The following is a 27,841-nucleotide window of genomic DNA, read 5'->3' as shown; positions in this document are numbered from 1 at the left end:
GATAAAAAAATGCAAGTGACTCCCTGTATGAGTTGGTTTTCTGTAAAGTGTGAAAGACAGACAATTCTGATTTCTGATGACTAAAATATCTAGAAAAGGCAATTTATTACCTATTTCCCATTCTACTCTGAATTTTATGTTTTTTTGTAGAATTCTTTAAAAGAACCCCATTCTTTGTTCCAAATCGTAAAAACATCATCAACATATCTATACCAGAACATTTCGGGTGGTTTGATATCTGGTAATAATACTGACTCAAAATATTCCATGTATAGATTTGCTAATACTGGAGAGAGATTTGATCCCATCGAACAACCATATTTTTGCTTAAAGAAATTATCTTTGAAAGAGAAAACATTTGTGCTAATACAAAGCTCTGTTAGTTTTATGATTTTACTCACTGGGAATGGAAGCTGATTCTGATATTGTTGTAATTTGTTATCTAAAAACTTTAAAACATTTTCTGTATCGATTTTTGTAAACAAGGACACTACATCGAGACTTAGTATTTTACTGGTGACTGATAAGTTATGGCTTGTGATTTGACTCATGAAGTCGTCCGAGTGCTTCATGTGAGACATTGAAAAACATCTTACAAACGGCGCCAATATTTTCGCGAGCCATCTTAAGGTCCTATTAGTGCAGGAATTCCTATTTGATATTATTGGTCTAATAGGAACTCTTGCATTAATAAGACTACAAAATGGCCCTCGAAAATATTGTCGCCGTTTGTAGGATGTTTTTCAATGTCTCACATAAAGCACTCGGATGACTTCATAAGTCAAATCACAAGCCATAACTTATCTGTCAACAGTAAAATACTAAGTCTCGATGTAGTGTCCTTATTTACAAAAATCGATACAGAAGAAGTTTTAAAGTATGTGGACGATGTACTTGTCGTCGCACCCGAAAATAATGATTTTGATGGTAAATTGCATGATTTAAATAGGATAGACCGTGACATCCAATTCACAATGGAACGTGAGAAAGGTAACCATCTGGCCTTTCTGGATACGGTAATATGGAGACGAGGTAACTAGACAGCATTTTCAGTCCACAGAAAATGCAAGAAAACAAAAACGACATAGTGCATTACTACTCTGCACACCACAACAAAATAAAAAGTGGAATCATTAAAGGTTTCTTCCTGAGAGCATTCAGAATATGTAGTGAGGAATTTCTCCAGGAGGAAATTAATTACATTTTTTATGTTTTCAAGAAATTATGTTACCCAGTAGGTTTTCTATATAGAAACAAGGAAAAGGCGTTACAAATAAGAAATAGGGGTGGCAAGAATAAAGAGGCTAGTGATGAGAACCGTGGGTATCTGTCCGTACCCAACTCCAAGTGCTCAAATGTCATAGAACAAAATCTCACCAAGGCAGGCCTGAAACTGGCATATAGCACGGGAATAGAAATAGGCGATATTGTGAGAAATAAAGTTAGTAACAAAGTCAAAGATGAAGATAACTGTTTAGTTTACAGAATACCATGTAAAAGCTGCCCCGCTAGTTACTATGGTGAAACTAGCAGGGGAATTCACAAGCGGACAATGGAATATAAAAATAACGTCAAAACCCACCAGACCTCCAACTCATTAGTGGTACATATCGACAACTTTGGCCACCTGCCGGATTGGGAGAAAACAGAGGTGCTCCATAATGGACTTGACAAAAAGGTGAGGATGACAAGTGAGGCAGCGTACATTACTTCACTCCCATGTAGCAATCATCGGGACGGTTTTGTCAAGTTAGCAAGGGTAGCAAGCAGCCTAATTCTTCACAAAGCTAGACGAAAGCGAGATGACAACAACAGTGGCCGGGGATGAGCGGGATGATCTGTGTGAATATATAAGTTGTCAATATCTTATATGTGTACACTCTGAAGAAGTCCTAGTTAGACGAAACGTCAGTACTAAAAGTTCAACGGATTCTTAGCGTTTAAACTCACCACCCTACCACTCATTCTGTCTTCACACCTATACACATATATACATACATAATACCAAAGGCCCCTTCCCCCTACAAGGAAGGTAGCCAGAACACAAAGGCATAAAATCCACTCTCACTCATTCCATCCCCACATACTCCATTCCCATTCACCCCCTCCCTCCCTCATATGGCTCCTCCTTGATAACGGGTCATCTCTGTATCTCGCCCACTATCCTGCGCCAGAAGCAGTGCCACAAGACATAGCGCGCGCATCCACAGCAAGGCCGCTTTATTTATTTAGCGATCCTCCCTCTCCGTCCCCTCACGCAGAAAAAGAGAAGACGGAGAGAAATCCCTTTGGGCTGTGTCACATTATTTTTCACACATACTCCCTCAGCCCATATAGCCCACCCACTCCCCTTCATGCATCACAGCATCATCCATACACAACCATTCTCCATTCACCCATATCTTGTTTTCTCCCGTCCTTACTCAACATACATTCCCCTCTTTCCCAATGTACTTTTCTCATCCATCCATCTTATCCTTGGTCATGTTCACTCCCTTCACCTTTTCTATTCATGCCTCTTTTACTAATCTTTCTTCATTCATTCTTTACATGTGTCCAAACCATCCCAATACTTTTTCATCAACCCTATCTCCCAACTCCCTATTCACCCCCACTCTCCTCCTCACCTCGTTTCTCACTCTATCCAGCCTAGTAACCCCTATCATACTTCTCAGACACCTCATCTCAAACACATTCAAACTCCTCTCATCTTCTCTTACGTTCCATGTCGGCACAATCACTCCTTCATACAATCTCCTTTTAGCATCTATTCCTAAATGACTATTTCTCATTACACGTTTTAATCCACCATGACATCTACTTGCTTCTCTCAATCCACATTCTACCTCCACTTCCACTCCTCCCTTTCCTGCCACATTCGTACCCAAGTATCTAAAACTATCCACTTCCTCCAGTCTCTCTCCCTTAATACTCACTTCCAGTCTGCTGCCACTTTCACCCCTTGTACATCTCATCACCTTACTTTTACCCACATTTATCTTCAACTTCCTTCTTTCACACACTCTCCCAAACTCTGTTACTAACTTCCTCAATCCCTCCTCTGATCCTGCTACAAGCGCAGTGTCGTCCGCAAACAACAGCTGGTTTATCTCCCACTTTTCTCCATTTTCTTTAACCATCTCCAATCCCTGACCCACCACCCTTGCATTTACCTCTCGCACCACCCCATCCATGTATAAATTGAACAGCCAGGGTGACATAACATATCCCTGACGAAGTCCCACCTTTACCTCGAACCACTCACTCTCTCCATTTCTAATCCTGACACTCTTGACAGCTCTTAAAAGCTTTCCTCCTATCCCGTATATCTGCAATACCTCCCATAGTACCTTCCAGTCTACTCTGGTATAAGCCTTTTCCAAATCCATAAAAGCCCAAAAACATCCTTACCTTTTCCTATAACTTTCTCGCTTATCTGTCTTACCACAAAAACCTGATCTGCGCAACCTTTACCTGTCCTAAACCCACACTGTTCCTCACCAATTACTCCCTCTGTTCCTCTCCTAATCCTCTCAATCAAGACCCTCCCATAAGCCTTCCCAACTCACTTCCAGTCTGTTGCCACATTTTCCCTTGTACATCTCATCACCTTACTTTTACCCATATTTGTCTTCAACTTCTTTCTTTCGCACACCTTCCCAAACTCTGTCACTAACTTCCTCAATCCCTCCTCTGATCCTGCTACAAGCAGTGTCGTCAGTAAACAACAACTGGCTTATCTCCCACTTTTCTCCATTTCCTTTTACCATCTCCAATCCCCGGCCCATTACCATTGCATTTGCCTCTGGCACCACCCCCATATATGTATAAATCGAACTGCCAAGGTGACCTAACAAATCCTTGACGAAGTCTCACCTTTACCTCCAACCACTCACTCTCTCCATTTCTGATTGTAACATAAACTCTACTACTTTTGTAAAAACTCTTGACTGCTCTTAACAGTTTTTCTCCCAGCGGCGGCGCCAAGGGGGGACTTTGGGGGGCTTTAGCCTCCCCCAAAAAATGGTCAGCCCTCCCATGAGCCCCACCCCCCCACAACTGAAATGAGCAAATTGAAAATTTAAAACACTCATTAAAATAGTTTTATTAAGTGAAATTTTTAATGGCCAGGTCTAAAAATTTGTCAGCCATCAGCGCTAGCCCTGCCACCCCCTCCCCATCTGAAATGAGGACAATATATGTGTATTATTGCGGCGTTATGCAAGTTCAACTGCTTTCATTATATATGACCCACGCCTCAAATCACCTGTAACCCGTTGTAGAAATGTTACACATTACAGATAGCCTATCTGTAATGTGTGACATATATATGCATAGCCTATCTGAGATAGACTATGCAACGAATCAGGGCGTGGCCAGGCGACAATAGTATTCCCAAAGTATATAGACCAGGGGTTCTCAAAGTGGTCGATATCGACCCCGCAGGGGTCGATCGGAACATCCAAGGGGTCAATGAATAGCCAAGGGGTCGAAAGGGGGTCGATGAATAATCAGGGGGTCGGTGAATGTTTACAGCTGGAGTAGAAGAGACCATTTAAAAATAATTTCAAACTACAAAATTACACTATATCAATGATTATGCTAATAAACATTTTTAGTTAATACCAATCATTGATTTAATACCGATAATATAAAAATACTTTATAATAGGTTACAATACATTATTGTAGTGGAATCAAAGGGGCCGGCCTAGGGTCCTTGGTGGGGTCCAGGGCCACCGCCCTGACGGGAGCGCTGCGAGGATTTTTTTGCGGGGCCCTGAGGAGGGACCCAACATGTAGCCGAGGTGGGGGCGCCTCAGAAAATAAACTCAGATGATGATCATTCACGAACATCTGAACATGGGAGGCATACCATGCTGCTTTGATCCTGGTAAAAAAAAGTTGATTTTCTAACCTCATTTATCTATTGTTCGAGTGAGGTATATCGAGTTTCCAAACCCACTGCTGGAAGTCTATTATTATCACTTCACCGAGCTGCTATTCCACTTAGGTTGCAAAAAATTACACGGTACTTTGGGCAGGATTGTAATCAAAACCCCCTCTACATGTCCTGCATGCTGTGACTAGGGTTTCTTGAGCTGGATTAAATGTCTATGAATGGGGTATTATTGTCTGTCAATTATCAAATTGTGTAATTGGGTAAGAAGGAAATCAATTGTATATTTTTACCGTGACCAATTCATCGTGCAGTACATGCCATAGGAAATTCAGGGCCAATGTGGAAATTCAAAAGCTTCTTATATAGTATTGTGGGCCCTGGCATCTAATCACCCTTTTAACCCATGTAGCATATACGTCTGTGTAAATTGCTTCATGAAACATTACTTGAAGTAGGCTATATTTCTTCAATTGTCGAATAAACAAAAATTGAAATAAAAACAAAAACAAAAAGGTTTTACGGTTTGTAAAGCATTTATATGAATGAAAATTAAATTCATATACAGCTGAACAAACACTTTTGAAACATAAGCACTTGCCTAAAAAATATTGACATATTTCGATAACAAAAATGTAATCCTCTTGCTAGACTTAATTGCAAGTTGTTCCTTAAGAATAGTTTTAAAAACATATAGAAATATATGTTTTCTTCATTCAGTGTCCTTCATATGAAAAAGACAGTAAATCCTTGATGTTTTGACATTTCATGGATTTCAACCAGGGTGCAACGACTGTACCTTCCATTCAAAGCATGCAAGACCCGACTTCTGGTCCATCACACCTTCCCTCGCCCCCTAGCGCCCACCGGTGTATATGTTGTGAAACCATCAAACTCCCTGCAAGCTCCGTCACGACCGGAATCGCCACCGTACGAGCTCGTGGAAGAGAACTTTGGTCACCTAGAGAGATGGTTCTTAGAGAACTTCGGGCGCACTGTGTTTGCCATGGGGCGCATGCCGCTTCCAAAAACGACTGGCCCACCACACCACATCCATCTACGGCCCGATGCCGCCCCTACGCGGTCCACTTCCCGGCCACGGTCCCGCTCCACTTCTTTGACGAGGTTCGACGACAGTCGGACGACGACGTCAACAAGGACATCATCGAGGCTGTGCCCGCCGGCGAACCCACTGAGCGGTGTTCTATAATGGTGGTGGTGCCGAAAAAGGACGGAAAGCCCCGTCGTACGGTCAATTTTCAGCGCCTAAACCACGCGACCCTGAGAGAGACACACCACACCAAGCCGCCCTTTGATCTCGTCACCAGTCTGCCTAAGCATCCATTCAAGACCATGGCAGATGCATACTCAGGCTACCACCAGGCTCCCCTCGACGAAGACAGGCGCAAACTCACATTATTCATTACCCCCTGGGGTGCTACCGGTACTGCCGCACCCCCATGGGTCACTGCTCGTCGCAGGACGCTTTTACTAAATGCTTCTACGACGCCATCTCTAACGTGCCCAGGAAGCTCAAGTGCGTGGACGACGCTCTACTCCATGACAGCAGCGTCAGCGACGCCTTTTTGGCACACATACGACTTTCTCCATAGATGCATGGAGAATGGCGTCATTCTACGGGGGCCCGACAAGTTTCGTTTCTGCAGGAGGAGCGTCATCTTCGCCGGCTACCTACAAAGGATTACAAAGGCGGAGCATGCCGACAGGAGACCTTTTGATCCATATCTAGGTCCATATCTGGGCTGAGAAAGCTACCAGCCAAACCACGATCTCACCGGGATTATAACCGACATCACAATGCTCCCCGGCCCACCCTGACTGCCGTGCGGTCATAGTTTGACCTTGTTAACCAGGTCGCGCCCTTCCTAGCGGTAGCACCTGTCATGGAGGCCTTCAGGGAACTACTGAAGAATCCGGATGGGAATATATTGTAATGGGACACGCAGTTGGAAGAGCTCTTCATTTCCACTAAAGACACCATTGGGCAATTGGTACCCGAGAGATTGCGCCTCTACGATACTTCCCGCCCCACAGCAGCTCTCACTGAATACAGCCACCAGGGCCTCGGCTTCGTTATTTTGCAGCAGTACTGTGAGTGCGTCTCAGAAAGGTCGCCGTTATGCTGGCTTGAAGGATGGAAGCTTGTGCGGCAGCCGACGTCTTACGGCGGCCGGGAAGAACTACAGCACCCTTGAGGGGGAAGCAGTCGCCATCGCCTGGTCCCTGAAGAAGGCACGTCTCTTCCTCCTGGGCTGTGAGAACCTCACTTTCGTCACAGACCACAAGGCCCTTACTAGACTTTTCGGGAAAAAGGAGCCCAGGGACATAGCCAACCCGCGAATCCTCAACCTAAAGAAGGCACTTATGTTCACCTTCCTCATCAAGTAACTGAAGGGTGACACCAACAGCGCGGCGGACGGACGCCATGTCGCGCTACCCGGTCCTGTCATGTGAACAAGAGGAATCGGACGAGGAGGAGGAGGACGAAGAGCTGGTATGTGCGGACATATCAGCAGCCACGGTCGCGGCCGGCCGCCGAGGACAAGGTAGGGCGTGTTATGGACCTTCATCAGGTAGAGGAAGAGGCCGTGCGGGACGGACGACGAGTATCGGCTCTTGTGGGAGTGCGTAACCAACGACGGCTGGGCCGCCGAACGAAAGGACCAGGAGCCACTCGCTCTCCGTCTATACTTCAGGATGCGTGCGACGCCACCTCTCCTGCCTGCTGCCTGGGGAACATCGTCCTGTACACCTGTGAGGAGAAACACTCACTGCTGGTAGTACCCGCTACCCTTAGGTGAGCAGTCCTCACGAACCTTTAAGCGAGACACCAGGGGAGAGAATCGATGTTGTGCAGAGCGAGACAGTCTTTCTACTGGCCGGGGATTGACGTGGAAGTGGAGCAGAAGAGGCATCAGTGTGTGGTATGTTATACGCACGTCCCCTCCAGCCCCGCGGAGATCCTGCTCAAGCCGGCCCACCTTCCCACCACTCCCCGCACCAAAACTCCAGGGCCACTCTAATACCTCTTACAACATGGTCCTAACCCCATCCTCACCACCGAACCAAGTCATTCCCCATCCCCCGAAAAAATCTCCCCTCCAAACCAATACTCCCCTCCTGCCCCTAATTCCCCACCAACACAGCACCTGCAGCAGCCCCCCCCCCCCAAACTCACACAGATCACGCGTACGCGACGGCGAACCCCTATCCTTCTCCTATCCCACAACCACGCCCTTCTACAACTGTTCCCGGCACCCCCCTCCCTAAGACCCTCCCCACCCCACGCCCCCGCTCTACCATGCAATGCAACAATTCTCACCCAACCTTATGTCTCCACAGCTCCATACTCAACCGACCTCCCATCGCCAGGCCTCCGACCTCGACAACACCACCCTGCACTCGAGCCCCCCTCCAGCAAGGCCCTCCTCGCCAGACATGCCCTCTGACAGCATGACCACTCGTTCGGGGCGATTGATCCGAAGGCCAGACCGGTTCAAATATGTCGCGCGCGTCGCTCCCTATCCTCCTCGACGCCCGCTTTCGAAGAGCGGGGGAGTGGTGTAGTGACGTGATGCATCCTACGACCCGTCACACACTGATCAAAGAAATATTCGGAGCTAGCCTTTCCAAGTTCCCGTAGTTGGTAAGCGTAGTTCGCAAGGGTGTCCCTGCCAGCCAGCGGTCAGCCAATCAGGAACTTGGAAAGCTCCTCACGTTCCCGCCAGCCTCCTTTAAAAGGTCGGCGTTTCGCCGAGATGGGCAGAACAGTACCGACCAGCGCACAAACAACATCTCGTCCAGTTTTCTAGCCGTCCCATCGAGCCTCGCCGTCATCATCTGAAGCTGTGGCCTTAGTCCGAGCTTCACCTATACCTCTCATGCGACACTTCTAGTGTCGCACCTTGAGGCTAATTACCAAAAGAAAGTGATTAGATATTTTGTGTTGATTTTCATTTGTCCTGCCGTTGTTCCGAACTAAAACTACTACAAGACACTCAAATTTATCTATCTCCCCTATACTGTCTGGATTTCAGAATTGGTAACAGTATTCGGGTTTAATTAGTACTTGGGTTTTCCCACAGTGTAATCGTGCAATCTTCGTCTATTGATGTAAATGTTCTGAGGATCCAAAATAAATATCTGGCGCTGTCAACAAAGTTGTCAATGTGTGTGGTAAACTTGCCATCTCGATTCAACATTACTCCCAGATCTCTAACATTCGCCTTGTTCATGATCTCTCCGTGAGCTGACTATGGTGTAGGGTTGGATGTTATTTGCGAGGCTTTTGCCATAGCTCATCGGTTCGAATTTGGTTTCGTTGAACTTTATGTTGTCGACGGCCCAGATGTACACGTTTTCAAGGTCATTCTGGAAGAAGTATCCTCGATCCCCATTATTTCTTTGGTGGCCCTGGTGTCTAATTAAATATGCCAACCCCATCTCTGTGTTCTGTAAAACATTATCTTACTTGCATGACCGTTACTTCCCGTAGGTTCAAACAAAACCTCGGGTTTGAAAATGGTAGGTCGTCAGCTGAGATAGAGTTCGAGAGTAAAATTATTCAAAGTGCAGCGTAAACGAAGACGAAAATACTAGTAATGATAATATTGTTTGTACAGTATTTGCCACTGTATTATTTCTAATGATAATTTGTTTAATGACGTGATTGTCCTGTTTACTAACATTGAACTGCAGAATCGCTCGACAGTTTGTGCATACATATCGTCTTCCCGACAGACGACAATCCGACACATCAGTGACCACCTCACCCAACCAACCAACATGTCAAGTTCTTAATGTCAACATTGACCAGCAGACCACTGGTGAGACGCTCCTCACACCTCTTGCAGATTCTATTCTCTGTAAGATATTCGATAAGGCTGCGCATCGAGAAAAGGGTGGAAAGCATGAAGTACTTACACAAATTAGGATGAAAGCAGGTAACGATCATTCAATAAGTCGACCATCAAAGTTAAATATTCGTCTTTGAATGTACAAGTGACAAGTCAGTGGTTTGGAATGTGGACTAAGGTAATGTGAATCATATAGACGATTCTATTGATATATAATTGTTTCAAGAATTGTGAATTAGTTTTATTGTTTTTCATCATCAGAACTATAGTGGCAGGTGGGCGTTGGGTTGAGGTTGAGAGCTATTCCTTAATCATTGAACAAAATTATGGTGAGACATTTAAACTTATTTATTGGTAGCGAGGATGGCACAATTTGTTAGAATTAATAGTAATTATATAAAATGGATAGAATATTATCTTTATTTTTTATATCGAAAGGAAATAAGAATTTCATACAATCACAATCCAATGGGCATGTTACGTATGTTTGGGAACAACATTCTCTTTTTACATTAATTACCTCTTGACTTATGAAGTGGAATTGTTTAGTTGCTGTTGATAAACAGTATTTAGGCCAGCAGTAAGTACAGCTAATGTATGAAAATTGGGTTGTATTTAGATACAATTGAAATCGTAGAAGTCCTTTTACTGCCTCATTAAAATTTTGAGAGGTTCCTTACCTCATTATCAGGCAATAATTACCCTTAGTGTTGAGTCTGTTTTAGGTAATGGTTGGTCGTGGTCGTCGTTTTTCCAGTTAATACAAGAATGGGATCATCTGGCAGCTGCCTGAATAAACATAAGAGGTGCCAGTGCCATAGATGAAATATGTAAATCTCACATAAATTGAAATTAGGAATGTGAAAAGAATGAGAAAAATTAGATACAAAAGCCTTTTAGAGAAGGATACTTAGATTGGTATTTTCTTTTATATGAGGACCACAGTGGAAATAAGCTTACATGCTTTTTTGTGTTATCCTTGGCATTTGTAATTGTTATTTCGACCTGTGTTCTTTTCCTTATCTACACTTAATGATATTGATTCAATGCCAAATAAAGTACAGTACAGTACTTACACAATATAACAATAGAGAATTAGATTTCATTGTGTGAATTATAATACATCAATATATGTTTTTCTTAGTGGAAATCAATAACAAAAAATCTTGCTAAAAGCAAATACATTAATGAACAGAGTTGTGATGATAGGTTTGAGACATCATGTTGTCATTTGTCCAGTTCTGTCAATGTCAGTTTGACACTGGCATTGATGATGTGTACCGGGTGTTCTCCCACTCCAGGTGATGTCACCATACTACATATATTTAAAACAGTGCTATGGTAGTAAGCTTTGTGCTATTTTTCAAACTATGAACACCCTGCAGTCTGATTGGATACCAAAACGGGCTTCACCATACCTGACAACAATGACCCTGATGACCGAATTACAGGTATCATGTTACTAAATGCAGGTTAGGTTAGATTAGACAAATTTATCATACTATAATTTCTTCAACCTTTGCATCTAGCAAAAGGAAGATGGCGTCTCAAGCAGTTGCTACGGCTGCATTCATTAATGTATCGCTTTTAGCAACTTTTTTTTGTTACTGATTTCCACCAAGAAAAATATACATTACATTGATATATTATGATTTAAAGAATTAACATTTTATTTTGTGTTGTCATATTGAATAGGTGTGCACTTCTAAACATTTACCCTTAGATCTTTACAAGAGTGTGGGAAATGAATACCAAGATTAAGGATTGGAAATGAATATAGACTTTAACAAGTAAATTAAGATGGGGTTTAACCCCATGCTATTTAGAAGGGTCTCCCTCAGCTTGGTAAAATTGTGTGGAAATGGCTACAATAATTCTGTATAGACTTGATATAGATCTGATCTAGGGGGGTTGTATCCTTTGAGTATGAGAGAGGGAGCCCTGTCTCTTCCCTCACCTGTGGCAAACTGAACATACTATCCTAATCTAGTGGAGACTGTGCTTATAACCACCACATCCTCCCCACCCATGTTTGGATCATGGTAATCAGCCATGCCTATCCTAATGTGGCCACCCTAACCTTGTACAGCTCTTGACGAACCTAGCCTACCAACCTAATCTAAGGAATATTGCAAGCTCCTTTTCCCCCATTTTCTGGCATTAGTAGAAGCAAGTACCCCTTCCAGATGATGATGCCTTTGTAGGTGTCATGAGGCACAAGGGGATATACGAGGATGCCAGTCTTGGCATCTTGATTATATCTATTTTGTAGTTGTAGCTGAGTGACCCCCGTAGTCTGTGAACTGGCTTGATCATATTTTGTGTGGTTGTTAATATCCAGAGTGAAAGAGAATGAGTAGTACAGCTGTAACTTTATATTTCATAACACAAGTATTGTGTTTTGTATCGTCAAATCATTGTACGTCAGGCACCTGATGCTGCCCATGAGAATTTGATTAGTATTGAAAAGGTTAATTTTGTGCCTTTTCCCTCCCTCTGAAGTTAAGGTTTCCTGAGGGTTTCCTTGTTATTTTTATTTTATATAATTTATTTATATTATTTTTAAAATGTTTTAAGATGTGTTGTCAGTTGTTGTTGTCGTTCCCTAGACTGTCTGTCCGAGCAGTCCCGTCTCCCCAAGGAAGGCCACAGCCGAAACTGGGTTTTCCCACAAATCCTTTATAGAGTGTATGTTGTGTTGTTTGCGTGCATGATTGTGTATAATGCAGTCTTCCATTATGTGTTGTATGGTATGGGGTGAAGTGTTACATCCTGGGCAGCTGTTCACAACATGGTCGTCCAGCCTCTTCTGGTAGCTTAGAAGTGCTGGGTGTGACCGCATCGCAGTCTGGCCAAGTGGACTCTGTCCTTACGTGGGAGAGAGGATTCAGAAGGGTGGATATCAGGGGGTCTGGCATGCAGCAGTGTGTTGTCTTTCAGTGTGTTAATGGAGCGGTGAGTGATATGATTATGAATATGTTTCCGGAGGCTGGTATTTGGTGGTTGTGGAGGAAGAGAAGAGAGCATCTGTGTGTAATAAAGGTCTTTGTAGTTTTAATGTTTCTTGGTGTGTGTGGGTGTTCTGCTATGTAGTGTAGCGGGTGTGATGTGTTTGTGGTGGCTGCAGCAAGTGTTTGTGTGCCTCTCATGTCGAGGTGGTCTTTGACTTTGAGGACTTTTGTTTCATGGTGTAAATGGTCTGTAGGTGATGTATTTGTGCAGCCTGTAATTGTTTTTAGGGCTTTGTTTTGTATGATTTGAAGGGTGTTGTGGTGTGTCTCACTGAGATTAGGAGCCCATGCAGGACTCGCATAATTCATCACTGAGCGTATGCATTGTTTGTATATTGTTATATTAGTTTCTTTGTTTTGTCCAAATGTTGTTCCAGTGATTGACTTAAGTGCGTTAAGTCTAGGTGTGCATTTGTTTTTTATGTTTGTGAGGTGTTGTTTGAAAGACATGGATGTATCGTATGTTACACCAAGAATTTTCGGTGTGTTTGTGTGTGGTATTAGAGTGTTGTCAGTTGATAGTGTTCTAAATGAACACTTTATATAGAACCATATAATGGAATATTATGGTCACTGGACAACTGGCTGGAGTAATCAGGGATGACCTATCTAATGTACAGGTATATATTTCTCTTTTCATAATTGTTCCATATTTTACATCCATACAATGGCATAGGAACTTGGTTGGGGTGGGGAGGAAGTGAAGATGAAAGTTATGTGTATTGAAATGTTAAACAAGAGGTGTTAGAGTGGTGGTCCAGTTCTAGGAGCACTACACCTCTGGAAATGGCTAACATACCAAATACTATGGGACTTGTTTTATCCTAGCTGATGCCAGATTATTTTGTTCACCTGTAGTTGTTTCCCATTGGTAGCATGTTGAGGGGTTAGAGATGACCAGTCTTGAGGGTCCTTCCTGTAACTCGGACTTACTTCCTCCACCATTATATGGTTTCTCATAACAAACATCTCCACACCACCAATTTAATCTTTCCAGTTTCTTCTCCAGATAATGTATCTATTATTCCCAACTGTAGAACAGCATTCCCTGGAAGCTTGGCCTCTACTAAGCACAAATTATCAGGCTCAGTTACTCATCTAATGTAAGAAGTGAGGGATTATCAGTTTAGGTGTCAGGGCCTGCTGTGGGGATGATGTGCCTTGTTGCTTTGCATCAGATCTGAGCAGTGGGCATGGGACAGAGATGACACAGTATTCATAATGTGGCTCTGTTTCTATGTTCCTTGCAAACAGGAGGAGAAGGAGAAGGAAGGTTTTTGCCTCGTCCACAGAATAAATTGGGATGAGGCAAAAACCATTTTCAAATCCAAATGTAGTTACAAAAGGAAAATAATTGAATCTTCCTTAATAAAACAATTCCCGAATTTTAACATCTCAAAAGGCCAATGGTCACCAGATTACATAACCACCTTGGCAGTTGATAAATTATTTCCCCATATTGTAAAAGCGGATGATTTACCACATATACAATATAGATGCCACATGAGTTGACTTGTCCATGTTCCCTAACTTTACCTCTCTCATCTGTATATAAGATGTGTATGTTCTCTTGTCTATGTATTCCACGTGAAGAGGATCACAGCAAGTGATCGAACTATACGGAAATCCGTTATTTTTTTCTTTTCTTAAATCCAAATTATAGTGGGTTCTTAGTGCAATTACTAATGTGTAACGACATTACTGGACAGTGATATATATATATATATATATATATATATATATAATGTATCAATCCATGACGAGAACGTGCATGTGGATGCAATGCTTTCTGAATGCATTGTGGGGGTGTGGCCAGAGAAGGGATGGAGTGGCAATGTCACTCTCTCCTGCTCATATGCCATGTCCACAACTCTAGGAAACGAAACCTTTGTATAGAAAACATTGCTTTGATTTTTACCCCAGTGGTGGTGTGTGACAAAATTACAACCACTCCTCGTTTAACGAGGACAATTGGGACCAGCGTCGCCGTCATTAACCGAATTGGGCGTTAAGCGAAAGTGTATACACATACGTACATGTACTGTATGTACAATGTCCAGCAATACATGTATCTTTATTTTTGTGTATTTTCCCTCTTTTATACAGTACATTAAAGCTTTTTTTACTGTTTTGATAGTACAGAAAGCCCTCAAATAACGTGGTGGTTAGGTTCCTGAAATTACCGTGTATGACCAAATCTGCGTATGCTGACATTCCATATTAAATACCGGGGTATTTTTTTTAGTTTCGACCATGGGTGCAATATAGCAATAGAAAATTAATTATTAATTTTGTAAATTAAAATGTATCAACGTAATATGCAATTTTGTGGGCAGAAATGAAAATAAAAAATACCTTGCTACAAGCAAATATGCTAATGAACGAAGTCGGTAGCATAGGATCGGGACACCATCTTGTCGTCTGTCAATTGACGGCCTAGGTACTTCCAATAGTACCTCGTCAGGTACATTTTCTTGAAGGAATGTTATGAGCGGAGATACACGCATTCCTTCAAGCTGCAAGAATTTTGTATACCCCGCAAGCTGAGAGAGTGGTTGAAAAGCCCGCCAACGTCTCTCACGACGACACCAACGAGGACGAACCGGATGACATTTAATTTGCAGGTAATGATTTATTAAACACAGGTTAGGTTAGACGAATTTATCATCCTTTCATTTCTTCGACGTTGGCATCTATCATAACACACATGGCGTACCATTCGTCCGACACGACTTCGTTACTTACGAAATCTGTTTTAGCACCTTTTTTTTTCCGTTCACAAAACTGCATATTACGTTGATACATTATAATTTACAAAATTAATAATTAATTTTCTATTGCTATAGTGCGCCCATGGTCGAAACTAAAAATTTACCAATACCGGTATATACTGTAACCCAGGTAGTTTTTGCAGCTTGCAGGATGGTAATGTAGACCTAAGCTTCAAAACACTTTACCTCACAGCTAATATCCACCGTACAAGTTCATTTATAATGTAGCGATGCTACTATTTGGTGAATAAAAAGAGGTTTTGGTGAGTTCGTCTCCTTTATTGTAAGGTGCGAGTGAACTGATTTTACATGCAGCGGAAGCCGCTATATATACTGTGTGTGTAAGTTACCCGCAGTGCGTAATTAAATAATTGCACTGGGTTAGGTTAGATCGGGTCAAGCAGGGTCGCACAGGCAGAGAAACGTCAGGTCTTGGGTGACATCAGTCACGTTCCATACCACGTGACTGTCACCCTGTACAATAACATCATACAAATTTGCCTCAGCCAACTTATCGTACACGACGTCGTAACTTCGGGAGATTTACGTTAAATGAATATTGGTCTGCCATAAAGCCCGTCGTTACTTCATGTTGTCATTAACCAAGTAGGTCGTTAAACGAGGAGTGGTTGTATAATATAATTATATGTGGCAACATTATAAGATAAAATTTAAAATAAAATAAAATTATAAAATAATTATATGTGGCAACATGGGGAATCCCCGTGCTCCGCCCTAACGGCCAGTTTTCGATACAGCGACTATAGTCATTTTGGCATGTTGATGGCTGACTGGAGTGTGGCTCGCTCTCCACCATTGTTCAGCCATCTTTAAACCGGTTGTACCACTCCTTAATTGTAGAGAAATTTTCTTTTCTGTACTTGGAACCCAAGACCAAGTGTATTTTGGTTTTGTCCTAAGGGATACCTGTAAGATATCTGTCCATAGGATTTGGGACCCATACTGTAGAATTTGAGGCTCTAAGGCCAATACCCAGAGCCTCAAGATTTGCTAGGCTCTATACATGTCTGTTAGATGTAAATAATTTCATTACAGTTCTGACATAGATTTCATGTTTGCAGCTGCTGAACACTGGTCCGGTCCCACATCAATGCCACGACAGTATCATATGCGATCTGAAAGTCCTCATGGGAGGACTGGCAGAAACATGAAAAGTAAGTAACTTCCTATTGTTTTAACACTCAAGATTAGTTGTGAAGTTTTGATTACAGTGAAAATTTTCATGATAATACAATTGGTTGTAAATTTGTGTTGTTTGTGTGTAGATATAGATCTGGTCGTAACAACAGCGTAGCATTGTGACCGGTACTTAACTAAATGTTTCTTGCAGGGATGAGATACTCTGTGCACTTAAGTTTCACTTGACATTTTGGAGTTTTTATTTTGTACTTGAGTACAAATGAACAGCTAAAATTTTTGTGGTGGTTTGGGGACAAAAACCCAGAAAAACTTAGTCTACAAATTCTTAATGCACCTATGATATAATCATAAGTTGCCCATATATATTTTTCAAGGTTAGGCATGATATTACAGTGATTAGTGATGCACTAACTAATGACAAATGACTGAAATAATGGTGTGAAATGTAAGTGCAGTGTTAGATGGGTCTGCGGATGTATAGACTGTTCCCCATTATCTCCCCCCAACTGTCTCCAACAGTATTTCCTCCTTCGGCACCTTCGTTGTCTTCATTACTGAGGGATGCCGGGATGGACAATCGTCACTGTTACTCGTTGAGGCAGGAGCTAAGAGCCACTGGGCCATCAGTGGTGGGCTTGAACCAGACATACAAGGATGTAGCTTTCTCCTGTATGATGTTTGTATCCATGGCAACTCCCATTGTTGATCCACAGTCCACATAAACTGAGCATTTTCTGTTATCACCTTTCCCTTATCCTATGGCAGTGACACATGCTAGGCCAAGCATGGCGCAACTAGAATGCACTTTTCATGTGCTCATGTTCACACCAAATGTACAGCCCACTGCTTCAAACAATATACCCTCCTTACACTTCTCAAGCAATTTAACTTTTTCCTTAAAGATCACCATTTTTTTCTGGTGCTTTAGAGGTGCTCGTAGCATCAGATGAAATTGCTCTCTTAACCTCCATGGCACAATGGCACAACACTGGATTGCTCAACAAATGCACTACACAGGCAAGGACACTCCACAACACAACAATGCAACACATGCAGTACATAAGCAAGGGTCTTGTATAGCAATTGCAATACTTAGGTGAGAGCACCTAAGGATACTGCAGTGAACAAATGGGGTATGGGGCAAATAAGCTTATGGTGTCTGCTGTGGATCCAAGAGTTATGCCGCATATCTTTTTGGCAGAAAGGCAGATGTGTAATATTGTTTGAGTAAGTACAGGTTGGGAACATGCCACCTGCTTGACGCTGCAGATTCATAAGTTATCCCCAAAAACTTTGTTGACTACCTCATAAGTATGTGAGGTACCCAGTGATAGTACTTGTTGAAGGATGGTATGCATTTAAAGGGAGCAAAGGTTAATTTCACCATGAGATATCCTGTGCATTGCATGAATCTTGTTTTGAGGTCCTCCCACTGTTTTCACCTCATCTCCCAGATATCAGTCAAACCCTTGCTCTAGGTCTCTTTCAGGAGACTCATGGCTTCCAGGTAAAAGGGGTGACTGAGTCATAACTTATACCCATCAAAATCCATTTGTCACCCCTTCCATTTTAGCATCTCGTTGATGAAGGACCCTGTACTCCACAACACTGCTGAGTTCAAAGACAATGCAGTGAGATGCAGTGTCTCTGTAGCAGGGTCTGACAGCTGGAGTTGATTTATCCCCTGCTGCTTCATATGGTGACCCTTCCTTGTCCCCTAAAAAGTTTTACATAGTAGACGAGAAAACCATCCCTTCATGATGCATCATTCCTTCATGCATTCACAATTTCTCTCCACTCATTCCTCTCTTTTGCATTCTCTTTTTCTTGCTTGGCAGACTTTCCTCATGCATCCACTGCCCTTCTCAGCCCATCATCCACTTTATATATATATATACATATATACATTTTAATATAACTACATGTCTGGTTTCCAAATACCATATGCTCATTCATCAAATTTGTTTTGTTTGTGTATAATACCAATGTATTTAATCAGACATTGATGTTGGAGGAATCAAACCTTTGCTGAGTCGGGCAGAGATCCATTGTGGTCGTCATCAAAATTCCAAAAATAGGGAAGCCAGCATACAAATCTCAGGTGAGTCATCAAAGGCTGAGTTAATTATTATTTTTTATTTTATATATAGGGGGACAAAGGGCTTTGAATTGAAATTGTTAAGGTCTTCCATGTTGTCTTTGTCCTTGTGACTTCTCAGTGTTGTTAACAGAGACCAAGTACAGGTAAACGTCGACTTACGATGGCATTAGGTTTCGATAGAGCCATCGTAAGGCGATCTCATCGTAAGTCGATCCCCACTCTGTTCCGTGGTCACTGTACCTAGCCTACCTGTATATTAACCACCAGAGATACTGAATATAGCCTATTAAACATGTACAGTAGTTTGTTTAATTATTTTTATCCTTTTTACCATATTCAAACACTATAATATGTATTTTCAGTACGGAACTTAAATCTCGCGGGCAGCAGCCAATGCCAGCCGTACGACGTGACGTAATAATACTCGCATCATAAAATATAGTCACCGCTTATATCGATCGTTCTCTCTTTCACCCGCGAATTTTGAAAACCACAGAGAATGAATCATTTGAGAGAATGTAAAAACACAGGGGCGACTACAATAAATATAATCAAGACGCCGATATGGCAGCGTCGCGAATCCATTTGCTCCTCATGACGCATACGTGTGCGGCACCGTATGGAAGGGGTTAAATTATCATGTCGTCATCGTAAAGTCGAACAATCGTAAGTCGCGGCCATCGTAAGTCGACGTTTACCTGTATGTATTTATCCATTGTAGTGTGTAAGAAAGGAGCAAAGCTTATGGGTCCTGTCTCGTGATGATGATAATGATGATGATATAGTTTAACGTCACACACTCCCCCCCTATCGGGAGGCTAGGACAGTGCTCCTCACAGAGGACTTTGTAGCATGGAATTTAATGAACCATGCCCTTGGTTCAACTTCACTTGTGGCAGGATTCGAACCGCCCTTACCTTGACCTTCGCCGCAAGTAACGACGCCCTAACCCGCTCAGCCAGCGAGCTTCCTGTCTCGTACTCCACAATTATTATACCTGGCTACAAATTCACCCTCATAAAGAAAGTGCCTAAGTAATTTTTCCAACTTTTTGAGAAATTTAAAAAACTTCCTCATTTCTGTTTTATAAATTTACATAACATTACTCCTAACATTGCTTCTTTGTAGGAAAAAGACATTTGTATGATTATTTCAAGTAGAAATTTTTATATATTGAAACAAAATGAAGTAGTGACAAGCAATTTTATTGGTAATGTTTACAAGTGGTTTAGGTATGATGCCTAAGAACCAATACATAGGAAATAGAACTAAAATTATGATTAATCATATGAAATGAAAATAAACAGAAGGCTCTTTTCACATTAATTTCTGGTGCTAATGAAGTGGCCTTGCTGTGGATGTGCTGTGTCTTGCGACACTGCTTCTGACCCAGGGCAGTGGACAAGGTGGAGGGATGACCCGTCATTCAGGAGGTGCTAAGATAAGAGGGAGGGTGGAGGGGTGTGGAGTGTATTCAGGGATGGAATGGGTGGGAGTGATTTTATGCCTTTTTCTTTTTGGCTACCCCCCTTGTAAGGGGGAAAAGCCTTGGTATATGTAGGTATTTTTTTGCTAAGACGAGAGAGAGGATGGAGGGGTGTGGAGTGTATTCAGGGATGGAATGGGTGGGAATGATTTTATGCCTTTTCCTTTTTTGGCTACCTCCCTTGTATGGGAGAAAAAGCCTTGGAATATGTATGTATGTATATATTTTTTTTTTTCTAAGAATTATATTTTCTCAAGTTTTTTGCATCACTTGAAATAACTAAGCTAAACACACATGCATCGTGAAATTCACTAAAAATTAAAATTACATCTTTGGAATTAATTATTTGGATTTCTCAAAAAGAAGCACAAAGAAACAGAGAAGTCAAATTCTTTTCAGAATATTGTCTCCTTATTGCTTTGCAAAATTGTTTCTGATATTCTTTATTCATGAGGCAGGGTGTCAAGAGTTATAACAGTCAGCTGAGAGTATAACTGATTTCATTGAATGTAGGTCATTGAATTTCCTTAACTTGATTGGTAGTCTTGATATGAACAATAGGATCTACTTGATTTCTGCCTTATGAACCTGTTATGGTAAAAACTCCCAGGTAGAGTAGTTGTTGAAAGGTAGCTTGAACTTAACGTTCCATTAATTTAGTACATCAGCCCCTTTAATTCACTAACCACTGGTTTTCAGACTTTCCCGGGCCTATTGCCACTGAAGAATGAATTTTCCATCTTCAGAAAATCTTGGTGTTTCATTTGTCTGTGTATGGTGATGGTTTCATCTTTGCACATTGGATAAGAACTGCATAATCTTATTCAGTGAATACATTATTCACTATCTTTTGTTCTATGGTGCTGTACGCGAAGTCACATTCCATTTGTTTGTGCTCTGCAACAAGGAATTTCTGAACTTTGGTGATACCATATTTCCTGGCCAGAGCAAAATAGATATTGGCAACATTCACATTTTGGTTTTGGTAACCACATCCATCACTCCAGATCACTAGCTATTGTAAATTTTTATTCTTCAAAATTATGATACTGCAAATATGCAAAAAGGTAGATAACAGTTTTACTATATAAACTGGAAACAATAGGAGTCATACATGGAAAACTATTGAATTGGATGGAGGACTTCCTACATGGAAGAAAAATGAGTGGTGCTCAGAGACAAATGTTCAAAATGGGAAGAAATGAGTAGTGGCATCCCACAGGGGTCAGTACTAGCTCCAATAATGTTTGCTATATATGTAAATGACATGGACGAAGGCATTGAAATTTACATAAACTGCTTTGTGGATGACACAAAATTATTAAAGGGAATAAACTTCGAAATAGACTGTGACTCAGTGCAGAGGGATCTGAACAAAGTTTCAGAGTGGAGCAAGAGATGGGAGGTAGAATTCAACATCAAGAAGTGCAGTATAATTGAATTTGGAAAAAGCAAGAAGAAAATAACAGGACAGTATAAAATTGATGGAAAATAAGTAAAGAAAGTAAATTCTGAAAGGTACATACATATACCAAGGCTTTTTCCCCCTTACAAGGGAGGTAGCCAAAAAAGAAAAGGTATGAAATCATTCCCACCCTTTCCATCCCTGAATACACTCCACACCCCTCCACCCTCCCTCTCATCTTAGCACCTCCTGGATAATGGGTCATCCCTGCACCTTGTCCACTGCCCTGGGTCAGAAGCAGTGTTGCAAGACAGCACATCCACAGTAAGGCCGCTTCATTAAATCGGCGACCCCCCCCCTCTCCGTCCCCCATGCATAAAAGGAGAAGACGGGGAGAAATCCCTTCGGGCTGCGTCAAAATATGCTCACACATTCTGAAAGGTACCTAGGAATAATCATCACCAAAGACATGTCGCCAGATAGATATATAAATGAAATAGTCGGAGAAACATACAATTTGTTGAGATCAATAAAGGTGGTCTTTAAATACCTGGATAAGGAAATGATCATGAAAATATTACAAACACTGATGAGGCCAAAACTGGAATATGCAGTGCTGATATGGTCACTCAGTACAAAAAAGAATACAAGAAAATTAGAAAGAATACAAAAAGCAACAGCAAAGTTGGTCCCAACACTTGTTGCAAACCTGACATATGAACAAAGACTGGTCGAACTGGAATTGCCAACCCTAGAACAAAGAAGAGAATGAGGTGACCTAACCATCTACAGAATTAAGAAAGGAAAAGAATGCCTTGATTGAGAGGACTTATTAAAGCGGGACAGAGCAAAAACAAGAGGACATGCAATGAAACTCAAAAGAAATAACTACAGAAGAGACCTGAAAAAGAACAGCTTCCCACACAGAGTGATAGATATATGGAACAAATTGGATGAAGAAATAGTGTGTGCAAACACAATACAAGAATTTAAGAACAAACTTGATCTTGTGAGATACAAAAACGGGTCACCACGAGCATAGCTCCCCTTCCTGTATAATACAACTAGGTAAATACATTCAGGCTTTTCCTCTCTAGCTTTCTTAAATTCTAAGTCTCTGCCTCATGCAAAGCCATCAGCACAATCACCCCTTCATAATACCTGCTCTTTGTATCCATTCCTTGATGCCTATTTTTCATCACACTTTTTAATCACCAAAGGCATTTACTTGCTTTTCTCAGTATACAATATAGCTTTACCTTCACTCCTCCCTTTCATGCCACATCTGACCCCAAGTACCTAAAGCTATCCACTTCCTCCAGTATCTCTTGTTTAAGCTTCCAATTGTATGCCATCCTCTTCCCTTATACATCTCATCACCTTGCTTTTACCCACATTTACCTTCAACTTTTTACAAAGGATTACAAAGGCGGAGCATGCTGACAGGAGACCTTTTGGTCCATGACTAGGTCAGATGTGAAAAAAATATATAAATGATAAAAAAATTGATAAAATAGAATAAAATTTATAATAATATAAATGATGATGATAATATGGTTTAATGTCACACACTCCCCCCTATCAGGAGGCTAGGACGGTGCCCCTCAGAGGGCTTTGTAGCGTGGAATTTAATGAACCATGCCCTTGGTCCAACTTCACTGGTGGCAGGCTTCGAACTGCCCTCACCTCGACCTTCGCCGCAAGTAACGACACCCTAACCTGCTCAGCCAGTGAGCGAAATAATAATAGATAAAATAAATAATACATAGGTATAGTTAAATGATAAACAAACAGGTAATAAACTGACAAATAAATAATAATAAATGGAAATCAAGCAAATAAATAAACAGACAATAACAAACAAGTAATCAAGTAATATAAAATAAATGGCGATCATTACAGCATCTTGCTTAAATGTTTATCTAAACGAATCTTTAACTACACGATTGTCGAAGTTGTTTCTAGCCACTTCCAAATTTAATCTATTTCCTGACAGTTTGAGACCATTATTTCTTGTCGGATTCTCATACCTTCCCAAACTCTGTCATTAACTCCCCGGAGTCACAGGTGCAGTGTCATCAGCAAACAACAATTAGCTCACTTCCCACTTCTCTCCATTTTCTTTAACCATCTCCATTCCCCAACCCATTACCCTCACCTTTACTTTTTGCACCACCCCATCCATGTACACATTGAACAGCCATGGTGACTTGACTCATCTCTGGCACAGTCTCACCTTTACCCCAAACCACTAACTCTCCATTTCCAGTTCTAACAGCTTTCCTCAAAACCCACATATCTGCAAATCCTCCCACAGTGCCTTTCCAAATCCATAAAGGCCCCAAAAAAACATCCTTATCTTTTGCTGAACCTTTCTCACGAATGTCTTAACACAAGAACCTGATCCACACCTCTACTTTCTCAGTCAAAACCCTCCCATAAGCCTTCCCAACTACACTCATCAAACTGATTCCTCTAAAACTACTACATTCATATTTGTCCACTTTTCCCTTGTAAAGCAGAACCATACTGGCACTCCTCCAGTCCTCTGGCACTCTACCGTCTTTATATTCCATCCCATTCTCCTAGTTCCACACACTATCTTTGCACACCTTGTCACTCCCTCCTTGAAACACTCCCATTCCTCGTCCTTGTACTCCTGCTCCTTTTCCTTCTAAGCACCTTAACTTCTGTCCTTTTCCTAAATACTGTATTGGCAATCATCAGCTCTTTCTAGACACATCTCCACCATTAACTCTCCACTACAATTTTTACCTGGGGAATGTCTGTTGAGGAAGGAAGAGAGAAGACAAGATAGGGGTGAGTGGAAAATGGTGTATGGATGATGCTGTGATGCCTGGAGGGTAGGGAGTATGTGTGAATGATATTTCGATACAGCCCAAAGGGATTTATCCTTGTCTTCTTTTTCTGCATGAGGGAAGAGAGAGGAGGATTGCTGATTAAATGAAGTGGCCTTGCTATGGATGTACTGTGTCGTGCTACATTGCTTCTGACCCAGGGCAGTGGCGAGATGCAGGGATGACCCATCGTCCAGAAGGAGCCAAGAAAAAGGGAGGGAGGGATGGGGAGTGGGAGTGGAGTATGTTGGGATAAAATAGATGGGAGTGGATTTATGCCTTTTACTTTGGCTACCTCCCTTGCAAGGGGGAGCCGTTGGTATATGTATGTATATGGAAACTTGTATTTCTTCACATTGTTTTGACATGTGGTCTTCCATGGCGTCTTAAAACTTTCCCGTCTTTAATCAGGAGATCACTTCTATCAGTGCAATCTATCCCCTTTAGTGACCTGAACACTGTAATCATATCATCTCTTTCTCTTTGATCTTTCAAAGTTGGTAGACCCAGTACTTTTAATCTTTTCTCATATGGTTTATCTACAGGCTGGGCACCAGCTTGGTTGCTGCTGCTTCTTGGCAGATGCTCCTTACCTTTTTCTGTTTTTGTTGCTACAGGAGGAACAGTATGAGGAGATCCAAGATTTGCGAAAGACCCTCGGGGAAATTCGTGAAGAACATTCATCACTTAAAACAAGGAATCGGAGACTGGAGGAAGATTTGTTGAAACGAGACCGACAGATTGATCAATTAATGGACCCAACAAAGGTTTGACTACTACAATTGGCTTAGGATTTGTGGTTGTGGGCTGGATGGTTCAAGGATTGGATGTGGGCTATTAACTGCACAGGTGCTTGCTTGCATTGTGGTTAAGCTAGACATTGGATTGTGCGTGTGGAAGGTAGATATTTTTATACACTTGATGAACTTGTATATGTACACAGATGACATGTACATCATACGGTTAAGTTAGTTATATTTGTGTGCCAAGTAGGTGGGATTTACAGCACTGATATTTTTAATTAGATATCAGTTTCAGTGGGAAGTATGGCAGATATATAGGATAGGAGGAAAGCTGTTAATAGCAGTCGAGTTTTTACGAGAATTGTTGAGCCTGTGTTAGAAATAGAAATGGAGAGAGTGAATGCTTTAGGGTAAATGTGGGACTTTGCCAGGGATGCATTATGTCACCTTGGCTGTTCAGTTTCTAAATGGATGGGGTGGTGCAAGAGGTAAACACAAGGGTAATGGGCTGGGGATTGGAGATGGTTAAAGAAAATGGAGAAAAATGGGAGATAAGCCAGTTGTTGTTTGCTAACGACACTGAACTTGTAGCAGGATCAGAGGAGGGATTAAGGAAGTTAGTGACAGAGTTTGGGAAAGAGTGCAAAAGAGGGAATTTGAAGATAAATGTGAGTAAAAGCAATGTGATGAGATGTATAAGGGGAGAAAGTGGCAGCAGACTGGAAGTGAATATTAATGGAGAGAGACTGGAAGAAGAGGATAGCTTTAGATACCTGGGTGTGAATATGGCAGGAAAGGGCGGAGTGAAGGTGGAGGTAGAATGTAGATTGAGAGAAGCAAGTAAATGCCTTAGGAGATTTAAAAATGTAATGAGAAATAGACAATTGGGAATGGATGCTAAGAGGAGACTGTATGAAGGAGTGATAGTGCCAACAGCACTGTATGGAGCAGAAACATGGAACATAAGTGAGGAAGAGAGAAGGAGCTTGAATGTGTTTGAGATGAGGTGTCTGAGAAGTATGATGGGGGTTACTAGGCTAGATAGAGTGAGAAATGAGGAGGTGAGGAGGAGAACAGGGGTGGAAAGGGAGTTAGGAGATAGGGTTGATGAAAGAGTATTAGGATGGTTTGGACACATGGAAAGAATGAGTGAAGAAAGACTAGTAAAGGAGGTATGGAAGGCAGATGTGGAGGGAGTGAACATGAGGGGACGTCCTAGGATGAGATGGATGGATGGGGTGAAGGGGGCTTTGGGGAAGAGGGGAATGTCTGTTGAGGAAGGACAGGAGAGGACAGAAGACGGGTGAATGGAGAATGGTTGTATATGGAAGATGCTGTGATGCATGAGGTGGAATGGATGGGGGGATGGGGGGTGAGGTAGTGTGTGTGAGCAAAATTTTGACGCAGCCGGAAGGGATTTCTCCCCATCCTCTCCTTTATATGGGGGAATGGAGAGGGGGGTCGCCGATTTAATGAAGTGGCCTTGCTGTGGATGTGCTGTGTCTTGCAACACTGCTTCTGACCCAGGGCAGTGGACAGGGTGCAGGGATGGTCCGTCATCTAGTAGGTGCTAAGATGGAAGGGAGGGTGGAGGGGTGTGGAGTGTTTTCGGGGATGGAATGGGTGGGAATGATTTTATGCCTTTTCCTTTTTTGGCTACCTCCCTAATAAGGGGGGAAAAGCCTTGGTATATGTATGTATGCATGGTGAACCTTATAGACCTAAAATTCCATGAGTGTTTTTTTTTTTTTTTTTTCCGTAGTTATATGTTACAGGAAGAGCTTTGCTCACAGTGACCTACATATATATCTTTCAATATCCAGTTTTATGTGTGTGTGAGTGGTGGGTTGAGTTTGATCATGTGAACAGTGTAGACCTGGATTGAAACTCAGCAGCTTAGATATGTATACCTAAATGTTTGCATTGTTTTATTTCATAGAATATTGGAGTTTTTAGAAGAGACTGTTGATGCAGTTTGAGGGACCAGTGTGGTGGTGTGCATTATGTTCAGTTAGTAATGAATACAGTGAATACAGTAATGGTTTGTGATGCATGATGTATTCTACTGTACATCATTAGTTGATTTAGTGTGTTTTCTTTGTTGGTACTTAATTGGTGTACTTCAGTTAACCCAGTTGGTGCATGTTGAAAACTAACATTGCTTTGGACAAGGTCATATAAAACTTGCAGAATGATATGGCACGGAGAAAGCTGACGGACAAGGGAGCAGCAGTGGTGTCTAGTCTACAGCTTAGAGTTTCACGTCTGGAAGGAGCACTGCGGGATAAGGAAACACAGTTATCAAAGCTTCATTCATCTACCAAAGCAACAGCCTTGAGAGAAATGAAAATTCAAACTGAAACTTACTATCAAGAGGCAAGGCAGTGACTGTATTTGTAGTAGATATTGAGAGCTTCTAAGTACAATTTCAAATGGTTACACAGCTATGCATGTAATAATGAAGTAGTCTTATGTCTATGACTGAAGTGTAAGAGGTGTTATCAGGTGTACCTGCAAGAGGCAGCACTA

The 27,841-nt window shown here is 41.9% G+C and overlaps 1 protein-coding gene across 1 annotated transcript; it reads left to right on the top strand.

The window, feature by feature from the left end:
* Positions 1 to 7,478: 7,478 nt before the first annotated feature.
* On the top strand, positions 7,479 to 25,335 carry LOC143041327 (uncharacterized). Its single transcript, XM_076213149.1, has 5 exons — positions 7,479 to 7,717; positions 9,619 to 9,863; positions 16,641 to 16,733; positions 18,719 to 18,820; positions 25,187 to 25,335. The coding sequence occupies exons 1-5, from the start codon at positions 7,479 to 7,481 to the stop codon at positions 25,198 to 25,200; spliced, it is 693 nt and encodes a 230-aa protein (XP_076069264.1). The 3' UTR covers positions 25,201 to 25,335.
* The last annotated feature ends 2,506 nt before the right edge of the window (positions 25,336 to 27,841 follow it).

Source organism: Oratosquilla oratoria, chromosome 30, assembly GCF_046742065.1.
Source record: "Oratosquilla oratoria isolate Oo_2021 chromosome 30, ASM4674206v1, whole genome shotgun sequence".
NCBI lineage: Eukaryota > Metazoa > Arthropoda > Malacostraca > Stomatopoda > Squillidae > Oratosquilla > Oratosquilla oratoria.
This window is presented reverse-complemented; position numbering and strand designations above follow the sequence as displayed.